This window comes from Haliotis rubra, unplaced genomic scaffold (assembly GCF_003918875.1).
Source record: "Haliotis rubra isolate DU_JTF1 unplaced genomic scaffold, ASM391887v1 Scf2035, whole genome shotgun sequence".
NCBI lineage: Eukaryota > Metazoa > Mollusca > Gastropoda > Lepetellida > Haliotidae > Haliotis > Haliotis rubra.
Window position 1 is genome coordinate 26,105 of NW_025766043.1, and position 15,033 is coordinate 41,137.

Below are 15,033 nucleotides of genomic sequence, written 5' to 3' on the forward strand. Positions count from 1 at the left end.
ACCTATTTACTCAGCCTAAAGGGCGGTGGGGTAGCCTAGTGGTTAAAGTGTTCACTTGACACACCATAGACCCACGGCCATATTGCAAAAAGTAAACTAAGTAGAGTCAAACTAAACCCATTTACTCAGCCTAGAGTTAGTTTCAAACAAAACTAACCACCACCAAACACTGTTTACACCCGATACTAACCAATTTGGGCGTTGATTCTTTCAGATTCAGAAGCAACAAGATGCTTAAAATATCCACATCTGCATAATATACAATTTATTCCGACCTCTGTTTCCGTTTATGAAAAACAGAAATCACTGCTTGCACATATTGAAAATAAAAAGCCTCCGCACTGATTGGCTGACTGGAAAGATCACCTGACACAACCTGCTATGAAGGTATCCTCAGGTCTTTACACGGGGGAATCACCTCCGAGTAACAAATCAGATTGTAATGAGTTCTCATCATTACAACATAGAGATATAATTCATAGAGATATAATTCATTATTAATGAATATAGACATAAGCCAGTCTAATCTGCAAGCAATTTTAACATGATAAAAATATTTTGGCAATCTGAGATTGTTACGTTTCCATATGAAAAATGTCTGGACCACACACTTAGTGTCAACAGTGATGTTCATTCAGCAACACAGGGACAACGGTTTGTCCACACGCCAGGAAGGTTTTATGTGTCCTGTGTATGAAGACTACTGTCAAGTGTGGACTGACCCTACTTGTGGCTAAAACAGAGTATATCATCCAATGCCCACATATAATTATTGATCCTACAATGTAGGAGGAATTAACAAAAGGGGAAATTGACAGCATATGAAAGCAACTTTCTGTGACAAAACAGAAGTCGCCCACAGCTGCTGTCCCAGGCCTTAAGCCAATGCATTAATGAAGAATTTTCATTCAGCTTCTGATAACTCAAGGACTAACAGCAAAGTGTGCTAACATCCATCAGAATCTCATACTCTCAGCAACAGCACATTTTGATTGGATGAGAACATATTTTGATTAGATTAGAACCGAATACAAAAGAATCGATTTCTTATTTGGATTTGTCTCATTTTAAGATTGATCAAATTCATTCTTCTCAAATATCACTGTGATAAATGAATAATAACAAATACTACTGCCTCCTCTTTTTGGAAAGTTATATGGTAGAAGTTGTTCCATTGACATACAACTGGAATATAGTCCCATCATGCCAATATTGATATGTCCAACTAAGTACAGAGTATACTTTTACATACAACGTACACATACGTGGTTCCCAGTTTGTGACCGGCATTATACAGACATGTCACAATGGACTGACACAACACATAATCACATACCAGCACACATCATCAGTATATCATCATATATCATCATATACCATCAATATACCATCATATATGATCAATATATCATCGTTTATCATCATATATCATCAGTATATAATCATATATCACCAGTATATCACCATATACCACCAGTATATCATCATATACCATCAGAATATCATCATATATCATCATATATCACCAGTATATCATCATATACCATAAGAATATCATCAGTATATCATCATATATCAATATATCTTCATATATCATCAGTATATCATCATATATCATCAGTACAGGTAATGAAATAATGGAATGTAACATAAACAATATAAAAATAAGTTTCTATGTCACCACCTTTAAAAGCTATATATCCTGTTAAGTAGAGATATATCGATGATTATTATGACCCACATATCTATGTGTGACAATTATCTCAACAGCAGGGGTATCTCAGGTAGAGTTCATGCCTTAATTGTTGACAATGTGTTGACAAACTAAAGGTTGTGACACAAACACTTAATGGATGACAATTTTGTGTTATGGCATATAAAAAAATATTTTAAAAATTGTGAAAAAAATATTTCAGTCTGCACAAAATTTCTTTTGGTAAAGTGATTTGAATAACAATATTCTTTCGCAACAGAGATGTTTTACTTGTTTGGTTGCCATTTAAGAAATATTCTGTGCATATTTATTCTATAAATGGTCACATCTAACATTTTTTACAAACTGATATATTTAATATACAATTCATTGAGAGCTTTGTGCTGGCATGTTTGAACATTACCAACATTTCATTATTCAGACAGGCTAAGACTTAGTAGGAATGTTTACACAACCTCAATTTGAAATATTTGTTCATCAAGATATCTGAAAAACATAACAAATATTATTGACCAAGCAAACTAATAGTAGAGTTTAAGTTCACTAGAGTTATGTCCCCTGATACTTGCGATTTCATGCAAGAACATTTACTTGAAATGCCAACATAAAACCTTCAGCTTCACAAATTTGAACACATTATCTATACAGTCTGACCTGTATTAGACTGGTGGTTACTACAACAGGCCATCTTCCATAGTGCAGTCTGTGCGCATCTTCCCATCGCTGCACACACAAATATACCTGGCATCATCAGTCTCCATGGTGACACAGGTGGTACCCCGAGGACAAGGACTATTCCTGCAAGGGTTTGTGGGACGGGAACATCCTGGTTCTGAAGATACAGAGATATATTCCTACAGAACGTGGTCCTGCCAGTCACACACTGGGAAAATTCCAGGTCAGCTGTGCTTGTTTCCTAGAAATGTTATATTTGACAGCAATATTTGAGCTAAATGATGCCAGCAATATTTTAGCTATTGATGAGCTATATGTTGCCGACCAAACAAACCTAGTACTGTATATTGAGAAATAGTCTGACAGGACCAAACAAATAAGATAAGAAGATAAACTTTATTGTCCTGCAAGGGAAATTTGTTTTGCATTCAAAGAGCCAATACAAGCATATAACAACAAATAATTTAAAGTATATATACACAATGCCAAGCTAATCAGAATATAATGTTGAATTATAACATAACCAAAGTTCGTGATATAATAATCACTTGTGCCTCATCATAGATTTCACTATTACAATTTTGGAGGAAGATTTAGAAGTTTTATACTGTATGGACAAATGATTTTGAAGTTCTATTAGTTTTGTAATACATGATTTTGAAACGGCGGCCAGAAGGCAGAAGTTCATAACATTCATTTAAAAAGTGTGATGGATCCAATTGATTTCATTTCAGAAATGTAGGCCATCCGGTCCATAATTCACCAGTCTAAGTAAACTTAGTCTCAGTACTATTCGTTACACTCCTCAGTATAGTAGGGTAACAAATAATACTGAGGCTAAGTTTACTTAGACTGATAATTCACATACATAGTCCTTTAATATACTTGACAGAGTACCTCATTATATAAATTATGACATGTGACAATATTTGATAGATTTACCAACAACATTTAAATATGCTTACATGATACATTTAAATCAAATACAATTGTTTTCAATCCAGTTTTGTCTTAATTTAAAACTGCAAAATATGAAAGCTCCTAACTGCGGCCAGAAGGCAGAAGTTCATAACATTCATTTAAAAAGTGTGATGGATCCAATTGAATGGCCAGAGCTTTCTTCTTAACTTTTGACCACGGCTCGATTTAAGAGATGTTGACCTACTTGCACCGGGTGCAACCTAAGATAAAAACCTAGTTGCACCAGCCAAATTCTAATCGCACTGCTTCTATTGCAATATGTAATGAAAGAAATATGCTATTGAACTATTTAGATGTTTTATTCACAAGTTTACCCACTCACAAATTGACCTGCACCTGGTGCAAATTAGACTAATAACTAGGTTGCACTTTGTAATATTTGCTAGCACCAGTGCAAGTAACAAAGCACTAAATCAAGCCCTGTTTGACTCATACTGAAAAGGTAGAGGTTCGAAATTGAAGCCACAAATTTTGCTTGAGATGTTTACAATTTTGTCAAGTTTGTTTTTCTGTGTAAGAGGAAGATTGCCATACCAGGCATGAAAGCAGAAAGTTAAAATACTATTAATGAATGTTTGGTAGAATAATTTTAAGATATTAGTGTCTACATAAAATGATCGCAATTTTCACAGAAAGAAAAGCCTCTGTTGTGCTTTCCTATATACAGGATGCGAATTTGATTTCCATGAAAGTTTATTATCAATGATAGTACCCAGATATTTATACTCTTCTACTGTTTCTACTTCCTGTCCATCAATACAAACAGGTTTCAGTTTATTTTTTCCACTTCGGAAGTCAATTATAATTTCCTTTGGGTTTTTTATGTTCAGGGAGAGGTAATTGTCTTTGCACCATGAAGTAAACGCATCAATATTTTTCCTATACTCTAACTCTGATTGACAAATAAACCCAACCAAAACGGCATCATCAGCAAATTTGAAATTCAGACAGGTGGATAAATGAGATATACAGTCATTTGTATAGAGTGTGAAGAGGACAGGGGACAGGACACAGCCTTGAGGAGCACCAGTACTCGCAAGATTAACGTCAGTCACCAAGGCTGATCTATTGATCATCAAATCAGCTCCTACGACAACCTATGTCCCTGGGGAACCATTCTAACCCATAATACACATGGCGGCAGTATGCTTGTTGGTCATCACAGCTGACTGACGGAGGACATGGCTGCTTTCATGTCATCACATACTGAAGGCATACAGAGTGACATGCACACGTGTGCACACTTGTCTGCAGGCTTGATACTGCTAGCCGACAGAGACAGCACATAGCATGCTATGATGGATACCCCATATCTGTACCCACTCTTAGCTGACCAGACATAGTTTGATTCCCTTTTGTGCAGAGTTCCATGCAGGATTACAAGTATGACATACCGTATATGACCGTCTATAAGCCGAATTTTGAGGACCAAAAAAAGCCGTCTGTAGAAGGGGGTCGTCTTATCCATGAGTTACACTTTCGTCAAACTTTTTTCCAGGGGTAAGAAAACAACATCGTATCACTCCGCGTGAACAAACAACAGAAGACGACTTTGTCAGTAGAGACGTCAAATTTGCAATTAAACATCACTAGACAAGATTAATTACCATTTAAGTTACAAGTTGTTTTTGCTGGGCATTGTTTTATTTGCAGGGATTAAGATTACCGTGCGTATTTGTCTCGTACACAAAGCCGGAAATAGCAATCAGCTGTGCACACGTTTCCCGGCGAACAAGTTCAAACATGCACAATAATATAACGGGATGAATTCTATTGATTGAATACTATTATTTAACCCAAAGAAATATATCCTAGCATTGTGTAATAGTTTTTATGTAAAAACTATATAATCAACACTAAGGTTATACCAGGGATACTCTACAACAGGGATAGGTCACTCGCTTGCTTTCTTTACCATTTGTACTAATTAACGTGTGCCTCGTCATGCTCCAACGCACACAGTGACTTGGTTCGGTCCCAGCGCAACTTCGGCTGCGTTTAACAGTACTTCAGCCAGTGTATTGTATAGGTCGGAATTTTACAATGAATGAATGAATTAATTAAGAGCAAGAATTTTATGTGAATGAATGAAAGAAATTAAGAAAAAGAACAAAAGAAAAAGAACATATGTGAATGAACGAAAGAATAAATGATACACCACGGCCATCTCTCCCCAAACATGTTAAAGAACGCAAAACTATCGGTAGAACACATGTTAACATCAGCTGTCCTTTTTATAAAAAATCTACTTTGAGACATTTTTTTACATTAGTAACTAATTCAGATATCTTATTGCATGTGTGGAATGACATGGGCATTGACAGAATGTTAACTGACACTGTCACAGACCCCTCAAGAACAGAAAGTTTAGAACTATCACAAAGCCTTGCAAACACCTTTCCAGTTTTGTCAAATACTAAGATCAACAAAAGAAAGAAAGAAGTTTTAGAACTATAACACTCAAGCATTACAAGCACCAATGGTATCAGAACAGATCGTGATATGTCATATTTTCACACACCTCAAATACACACTAACAAAAAAAACAAAAAAACTATCACTATTACTTGCAAAAACTTTCACCTGATGGTATATTCCCTCATAAAAATTAAAGGTGTTTGTGAAAGATGTTTTAGAACAATAACTAGAAACACTCAAACAGCGCCCTGTAGTATTTCAATGGCAGATCGTGATATGTCATATTTTTCACACACCTCAAATACACACTAACAATTTTTTTAAATTATAAAACTATTACTATTACTTGCAAACACCTTTCACCTGATGGTATATTCCCTTATAAAAATTGAAGGTGTATGTGAAAGATGTTTTGAACTCTAACTAGAAACACTCAAAAAGCCCTGTAGTATTTCAATGGCAGATCGTGATATGTCATATTTTTACACACCTCAAATACACACTAACAATTTTTTTTTAAATTATAAAACTATCACTATTACTTGCAAACACCTTTCACCTGATGGTATATTCCCCTCATAAAAATTGAAGGTGTATGTGAAAGATGTTTTGAACACTAACTAGAAACACTCAAACATAGCCCTGGAGTATTTCAATGGCAGATCGGCGATATGTCATATTTTTACACACCTCAAATACACACTAACAAATTTTTTTAAATGATAAAACTATAACTATTACTTGCAAACACCTTTCACCTGATGGTATATTCCCCTCATAAAATTGAAGGTGTATGTGAAAGATGTTTTTGAACACTAACTAGAAACACTCAAACAGCCCTGTAGTATTTCAATGGCAGATCGTGATATGTCATATTTTCACACACCTCAAATACACCCTAACAAAAATTTTTAGTTATAAAAATATCACTATTACTTGCAAACACCTTTTAACTAAAGGTATATTTCCCTTCTAAAAATTAAGCGAATATGTGAAAGAAGTTTTAGCGATATAATTTAGTCTTTCTTCGCTGTGTACTGAGAATTGAAGCCAGTGAGCTACAACATGCCCACTTGAAACTTTACTACAAAGCTACTGTACTTATACTGACACTAATAACAAGTATTTGACTTAAAATGAAGTGACAGAATAGGTAACTTATCTTCTACGTGTAGGTTTTCAGTTGTCACAACACTCAGCGTATGTAATCAGCTGTTGAAAATAAACCGGGCTCAATCTTAAAAACCACGCTGCCGCCATATTGGCTGCACTGGTCACGTGACGAGCCGAGGCATAGCTTAGCAGCTTTCCGAAGAGTGACCACTCCCCCTTATAGAGTCTCCCTGGTTATACGGACCATCATGAACGTGGTAAGCACGTGACATGGAACGAGGCGGTAATGTCATTTGGTATGAGGCCACCTGGGATTGCTAAAGTCATACACAGAAACACACAAAGACACAGACAGAATCACAGACAGACAGATGCATGCACAAACACACATACATTTTACATAATGTAAATTTCTCTCTGAATATAACAGTACATATTCTTAACATGACGTAGCTGGCTCACCTGTGCATCCTGTTTCAGAGACAGTGTACTTGACGACCTTTGACATCTGACCAAATCCCTTCCTGTTTCGTGCCTGCACCTTGATGTAGTATCGTGTGTCCGGGGTCAGGTCCTTGATGACGACGGACAGACGATCCCCCCCAACCCCCTCCATCACCCAGTCTTGCGTCTCTGCATCCTCTGTCGCTGTGTAGTACACCAGGTACCCTGGAGCAACAGTTGCCATGGTAACTCAACATGGTAACAAAAGGGCATCATATAAAACCCTAAAAATAACTGCAGCTGCAGTTTCCATGGATGCAGATTACATAGACAATGGAATATTATGTTGAACACCTGGTGTCCTCTAGCATCACAGTTGCCATGGTGATATAGCTTGATGCAGGGTCATCCAACAGATGACATTCTTATCTTGTCGTGTTGTTAACAGGGTTAAGATTTTCGGTCATGTGGACAAGGTGTCCAACCTTGGATCTGGAGGCCTGTGGTTCGAATTCCATCACTAGACTCAGTTATAAACACTTACAGTTTAAGGAATAGTGTATAACTTGTGGTACAGTTGACTTACCTGTAATTAAACCATTAGTCTTGGCTGGTGGCTGCCAGGTGACGATGGCAGTGCCATAGTTGCTGCCTGAGACTGCTGTCACGGTAACGTCCTCCGGTGGACCCCCAGGTGCTACAACAGCCGTTCAGTATGTAAACATTGTACTGTGACATTATTACCCACATGTCATGTGATGGTACCATCTGATTGGAAATTGGACAGGTAAAATTACTCGTGAAAAATATTTTAAAAAAACCCATTCTTCTTTTGTGTAGTATATACACACGTTCAACACACGGACAGCCTACAAAATGTGTCTGTAAGTCAAATCCCTTTAATAAAACGTTCATCACTACAATTGCATACAAATTGCTCTATGATCTTTGTTAGTCTGATGGAAAAGTCATATATGTGAAAAGTTAAGGACACTATAAAGATTTATTATTTTTTTTGCAATAATTTAACTTAAAATCACACCATTTACATAACTGTGTTAAATATGTTTTAGTAAGTGATTGAAATTATGCTTTAAAGAAGGAATTCCAATAATTGTTTTTAGATTTGCATGAAGAATTCAGGATTCAACAAAGTTAGATTTCTACTTTGCATTTGAAATTCAGGGGATGTCGACAAACTCAAGGATGGACATTTGAATCTGCATACTCACAATACCTGCTGCAAATATATATACCGTAAATACTGGAAATATATGCCATAACTACCTGCTTCTTTAGTCTTGACTGCAAGTGTCATGCTCCATGGACTGTGCTCGCCATACTGAACCGACATGACTGACATCTCATACTCCGTGTTGGCCTCGAGGTCCATGATCACAACGAACGGGTCATGAACAGATAGGTTCTTAAAGCGGGAGTCCAGAGAAGGTTTTACACTCTTGTACCGGACAATGTACTCAACGTCTTCATGTGAGTGTCCTTTCTTGTGAGTGTCTTTCCAGGTGAGAAGTGCTGATTCAGCAGTAATCTTGCGGGCCTTCAGACCTACTGGGGGTAACTCGTTGTACGAAGCTCTCGTCTCCCGGTGAGCAGATTACATCCCCTATAAAAGACAGTTGGATAAAACCTGTATGAAGATCAGGGTCAGGTGATTTAGCTTGCTGGATCATGCAAGTCATCATATGCCATACATCTATGCCCATGATGTCAGTCTCTAGATTACCTTGTCTAAAGTGAATCTCAAGTGACACCTACTTCCCTCACTTCATGACACAACCCTGTATGGAGTTTAAATGCACACGATCCAGGACCCTGAACATGAATTATTAAAGGGGGCTCATACAGTTGTGTATTTGTTTCTTCGCTCAATCACAAATGAAACATGAAAAAAATTATGAATACTATTGAATATATTGAAAATATTTTTAAAATGAGATGATTGACCTTCCATCCACTGTATTAAAGATATAATGTCTGGCAGTATACAATGAACGTTTGAGACAATTCCTAACTTATGTGGGAAAATAGATACTTGTAGCACTGTATCAGGAAATATATGCTGCAGACTACGATTAGTGTCAAGCAATAGACTACAGTTAGTTCATAATCACAGCAGAGTTGGTGTGAAATACCTGTGCCAGATGTTCTGACCATGGATGAGCGAGATAGAGGTCCGTACCCCTCCTCATTTCGTGCTTGTATCTTGAAGAAGTACTTGGTGCAGGGAGTGAGGTCAGTGATGGTGGAGGTCAGAGTGTCGCCCAGCACGGCCTCCAACACCCATTCCCGCTCCGGCTTGGTATCATCCGTGGAGTAGTAGATCAGGTAGCCTACAATGGAGGTATGTTGTGTGAGATAACCACAACCATCTCTCTGATAACACCACAACCATCTCTCTGAAAATGGCCGGAATCATTTCTCTGACAACACAAAAACCATCTCTCTGATAACACCACAACCATCGCTCTGAAAATGCCGAAATCATTTCTCTGACAACACAAAAAACATCTCTCTGATAACACCACAACCATCGCTCTGACAACACAAAAACCATCGCTCTGACAATGCCACAACCATCGCTCTGAAAATGCCAGAATCATTTCTCTGACAACACAAACACCATCCCTCTGATAACACCACAACCATCGCTCTGACAACACCACAACCATCTCTCTGAAAATGCCAGAATCATTTCTCTGACAACACAAACACCATCCCTCTGACAAGACAACAACCATCTCTCTGACAACTCTCTGACAACACCACAACCATCTCTCTGACAACACAACAACCATCTCTCTGACAACTCTCTGACAACACCACAACCATCGCTCTGACAACACCACAACCATCGCTCTGAAAATACCGGAATCATTTCTCTGACAACACCACAACCATCTCTCTGATAACACCACAACCATCGCTCTGACAACTCTCTGACAACACCACAACCATCTCTCTGACAAGACAACAACCATCTCTCTGACAACTCTCTGACAACACCACAACCATCGCTCTGACCACAACCATCTCTATGACAACACCACAACCATCGCTCTGACAACACCACAACCATCTCTCTGACAACACCACAACTATCTCTCTGACAACCCCACAACCATCTCTCTGATTACAACACAACCATCTCTCTGATAACACTACAACCATCACTCTAACAACACCACAACCATCGATCTGAACATGCCGGAATCATTTCTCTGACAACACAAAAACCATCCCTCTGATAACACAACAACCATCTCTCTGACAACACCACAACCATCTCTCTGACAACACCACAGCCATATCTCTGACAACACCACAACCATCTCTCTGACAACACTACAACCATCTCTCTGACAACACTACAACCATCTCTCTGACAACACTACAACCATCTCTCTGACAACACCACAACCATCTCTCTGACAAAACTATAAGACACAGCTCTGACAATACTGGAATATGTTGGCCTTACAAAAAGAGATTACAGACATTCACAGGGGTTGTTTCCCTTCTTATCACCAGGATCTGCTGCTCAAGACTTTAAATCCCTGGTTTGCTATACCGGTGTTTGTTGCATTCTCAACAGTAGTACACTTCAGTGTCCTGTATCACTTTGCTTTTCTCACACAAACATCATATCATACCTGACGCACCTGCAGTACCCACAAAAGCACCATCCTAGCAATCATATCTGAACAGCTGAAACTTTATGAAGCAACTCTACTGCCTGACAAATAGAGTGATAACTTGTGGAGTTACACTGTGTTTCCTTAACAACTTATTTCACTGCTGCAATGATTCTGGTAATACTGATATGGATGGACTTGCACCACCCTTTGTTACTATAATTACCTGTAATGACGCCATTAGGAATGGCTGGAGGTTGCCAGTTGATCAGAGCAGTGTCACCTTTGTCATCTGCTACTGTCACGGTGATGTCTGCTGGTGCAGTACCTGGAGCTGCGGACCAAACAACAACTTGATTAATCCAGCACTGTACCTAGAGGTGCGGACCAAACAACAACTTGATTAATCCAGCACTGTACCTAGAGGTGCGGACCAAACAACAACTTGATTAATCCAGCACTGTACCTAGAGGTGGGGACCAAACAACAACTTGATTAATCCAGCACTGTACCTAGAGCTGCGGACCAAACAACAACTTGATTAATCCAGCACTGTACCTAGAGGTGCGGACCAAACAACAACTTGATTAATCCAGCACTGTACCTAGAGGTGCGGACCAAACAACAACTTGATTAATCCAGCACTGTACCTGGATGTAACATTTAGTCCCCACTGAGGTAGCCTAGTGGTTAAAGCGTTCGCTCATTACACCAAAGACCCGGGTTCGAATCCCCACATAGGCACAATGTGTGAAGCCCATTTCTGGTATTCCCCGCCGTGATACTGCTGGAATATTGCTAAAGGCGGTGTACTACTAAACTCACTCACTCACTGACAATGAACATGAAATGTTATTACTGGAGCTTCCTGGAAAAATATAGAAAGCCTTTCATGTACGGACCAAGAACTGTTAAACATTACCTGCTGCCGAGGTGGTGAAAGCAACAACATTAGAGAATGGTCCATAACCCTTCCTGTTCCGAGCCTGCACCTTGAAGTAATTCGTCTGCTCTGGCTTCACACTGTTCAGGCGGGTCGACAGATCTTCACCTTGCACCTGCATGACTGTCCAATCTCTGTTGTCCCATGTCTTGTTAGTGGCGTAGAGAATCGTGTAGCCTGAGTGTGTAAACATTTTGGGTCTTACATCACATGACGATGTATTTTCTGACCAGTAATTTGCCCAGATATGATCAATGTCTTATATATCTAGAATATCTGAACAAAATTTCAACACATACCACATATCAACATCCAGCTCTTCAGAAAAGAAGAGGTCTGTCATGCGATCAGAGGTTTTACATACAAGGGCTATATGGATGCAAACAGTGTTCAATAAATTTGTGTAACCATGGTAACATGGATTAAAGAACTTAAGTACTCCATCTGTAAACTCTGGCTGATCATCTCTCTTTTTCATGTATAATTATTGGATTATGTTGCCATGGCTACATACATGAAAGCTGCAACAAAGGCATAAATATATGTCTACACCGTTTTTGTAAACCCATTCAAACAAAGATACTATATGATGCAGACGGACGTACCCGTGATGACTCCATTAGCCTGTGTTGGGGGCTGCCAATTGATGGCAATGGAGTCCTGTGTGTCGCTGAGAACAGTCAGGTCCGTTGGTGGCGTGGCAGGTGCTATAAGAATTGAATTTTCATCCAAAACAAAATCTCCCAAGAGCTATCACTACAATAATTGCATCAAAATGCTTGCAGACAAGTCACCTCATTGGTTACCATGACATCACAATCAAATGACATCACTAATCTTTCTTCCACTAAAGCTGGTAAGCACAACTTTCTATACTCTTGACACAGATTTACTGTTTGCAAACTACAGCTTGTTCAGCTTAACCTGAGCTACTCTACATATGACTGGGAGGTCAAATGGCACAAACAGCAGATCGAGTTAACTTCATTAAATAGGGGAGCAGAGAATGTTATTAATGTTGCATTTGTGCGAAGCATGCATACATGGATTTGTTACAGAACCCGGAAAACAACACTTTTTTAAAGAAAGCTGACGATTTCTCGTCACTGAGATGTCAAACGGCGACCTGTTCAGACATGTTGACAATCAACTGACAAATGTGCACCCTTCACAATAATAGACCCAACCAGTTGTGATACACAATGCATTAGTATTCACTTGATCAAGTCAAGCTGAACAAGCTGTAATATGGTTGCATGAATGACTTTGGATGATAAAAAGAATCGGATTTGGGTATATTGATTTATAAAATATCAACATTTCTCAAGTTCACAGTTGATAAATACAACAACACTTCAGTACAATACTCTCGGTAACAACTGTGTTTCCAGCCCATTTCTGGTGTCCCCTGCCGTGATATTGCTGGAATATTGCTAAAAGCGGCATAAAACCATGCTCACTCACTCACTCTGTGTTCCCAGCAGATAGAGTTATACATAGTTATTTCATGTCAGGGATTTATGTAGAATATTTGACGTCTAGTCTGTCATAAATGTTTGTGACAATGCCAAAATGGAATAGCAACATTGCCCCTAATACTATTATCCATGTGAAAACAAATGTCATGATTCTTTAGGGGTGACCCACCGTGATATTGCTGTAATATTGCTAAAAGCAGCATAAAACCATTCTCACTCACTCACTTTAGGGGTGGCTTCCATTTCCTTTAGAAGGGGCATTTACGCTTAGGTTAACATTACTGCATTAAAGGTTACGGGGAATATAACTTTAAAATAACTACCCCTTTCAATAAAATAATTGTATTTTTACCCATTACAATTGCCACTGTCAGATTGGAATCCTGAGAATACTCTGCCACTGCCTTGTATGTGTGTCTCTGTTTCAGTACTTAAAATATGCTACCCGTGATGGTCCAGGTTAGAATATTGGCCTTCAGTAATCCATGCTTGTCGTAAGAGGCGACTAACGAGATCGGGTGGTCAGGCTCGCTGACTTGGTTGACACATGTCATCGGTTCCCAATTGCGCAGATCGATGCTCATGCTGGGTTGTCTGGTCCAGACTCGATTATTTACAGACCGCCGCCATAAAGCTGGAATATTGCTGAGTGCGGCGTAAAACTAAACTCACTCACTCACTTAATATATGTCACAGGTATATACTTCTGTTAGAGAAGGCTTCATTCTCTTTACACGGTTTTCACAGTAGCCAGAATTTATACACAATGGACTTGATTTATTATTTTCGCTGGTGTTTATAGATGTACATTGGCATTTATCTCTACCGTCAACATAACTAACTTTAAACAAAATATATTATATTTCCTGATTGTAACTTCATAACTAACAAAACATTTTGTAAATGTGGCTAAGTGAGTTCCACCATACCTGACTCGTGGGTCAAGATCAGAGATGACATGCTCCATGTTGAGTTTTCCCTTCCGTCCGTAACATGCACCGATACTTCGTATTCTGTGAAGGGCTTGAGGTTGTGTATCTGTACGCTGGTGTGAGAGGTGGCAACATACTGGTACACTTCATGCTTGTGACGGTACCTAACCATGTACAAGTAGTTGTCAGGAAGCTCTACCCCGGCCTTCTGGTTCCCATCAGTCCACGCATGCGATGATGGAGGATTTAGGACTGAAGCTGCCCTGTATCCCGACTGGTGGCGTGAGTGCGCTGTTCCGACTCCACTCTATAATGAACAACCTCACAGTAACATATTGTAACATAATGTTGGCAAATATATAGTATATGATGGGTGAGTCTATAATACTATTTTGTTTAATTAATATTTCAATGCTGAAATATGTTACAACATAGATCCTCACCCAAGGTAGTGAAGGACCAATGTCAATAATGTATAGTATGAGCGTAAAAAAAGACTTCAAGGCTTTTTTTTATAAACTTATAACACTAAATACAAAAACACTCATTCACACCACAAACACAACTAATAAAAGAACAGTCAATAATAACAACAACAATTTATACAATGCTGCAATGCATCCATAAGGACAACATTAATGAACTTAGTCACTGTGCACTTGATATTCATTCTCAGCTCCCT

General features: G+C 38.7%; 2 protein-coding genes across 2 annotated transcripts; both read right to left on the minus strand.

Moving 5' to 3' along the window:
• Positions 1-1,531: 1,531 nt before the first annotated feature.
• Positions 1,532-8,764, minus strand: LOC124275878 (neogenin-like). Its single transcript, XM_046711560.1, has 4 exons — positions 8,633-8,764; positions 7,932-8,042; positions 7,364-7,570; positions 1,532-2,546 (listed from the first exon to the last, which is right to left on the minus strand). Exons 1-4 carry the CDS (start codon positions 8,736-8,738, stop codon positions 2,389-2,391), a joined length of 582 nt encoding a protein of 193 aa, XP_046567516.1. The 5' UTR covers positions 8,739-8,764; the 3' UTR covers positions 1,532-2,388.
• On the minus strand, positions 8,733-14,567 carry LOC124275876 (netrin receptor DCC-like). Its single transcript, XM_046711559.1, has 6 exons — positions 14,349-14,567; positions 12,547-12,648; positions 11,921-12,118; positions 11,225-11,332; positions 9,499-9,696; positions 8,733-8,969 (listed from the first exon to the last, which is right to left on the minus strand). The coding sequence occupies exons 1-6, from the start codon at positions 14,521-14,523 to the stop codon at positions 8,884-8,886; spliced, it is 867 nt and encodes a 288-aa protein (XP_046567515.1). The 5' UTR covers positions 14,524-14,567; the 3' UTR covers positions 8,733-8,883.
• Between the last annotated feature and the right edge of the window lie 466 nt (positions 14,568-15,033).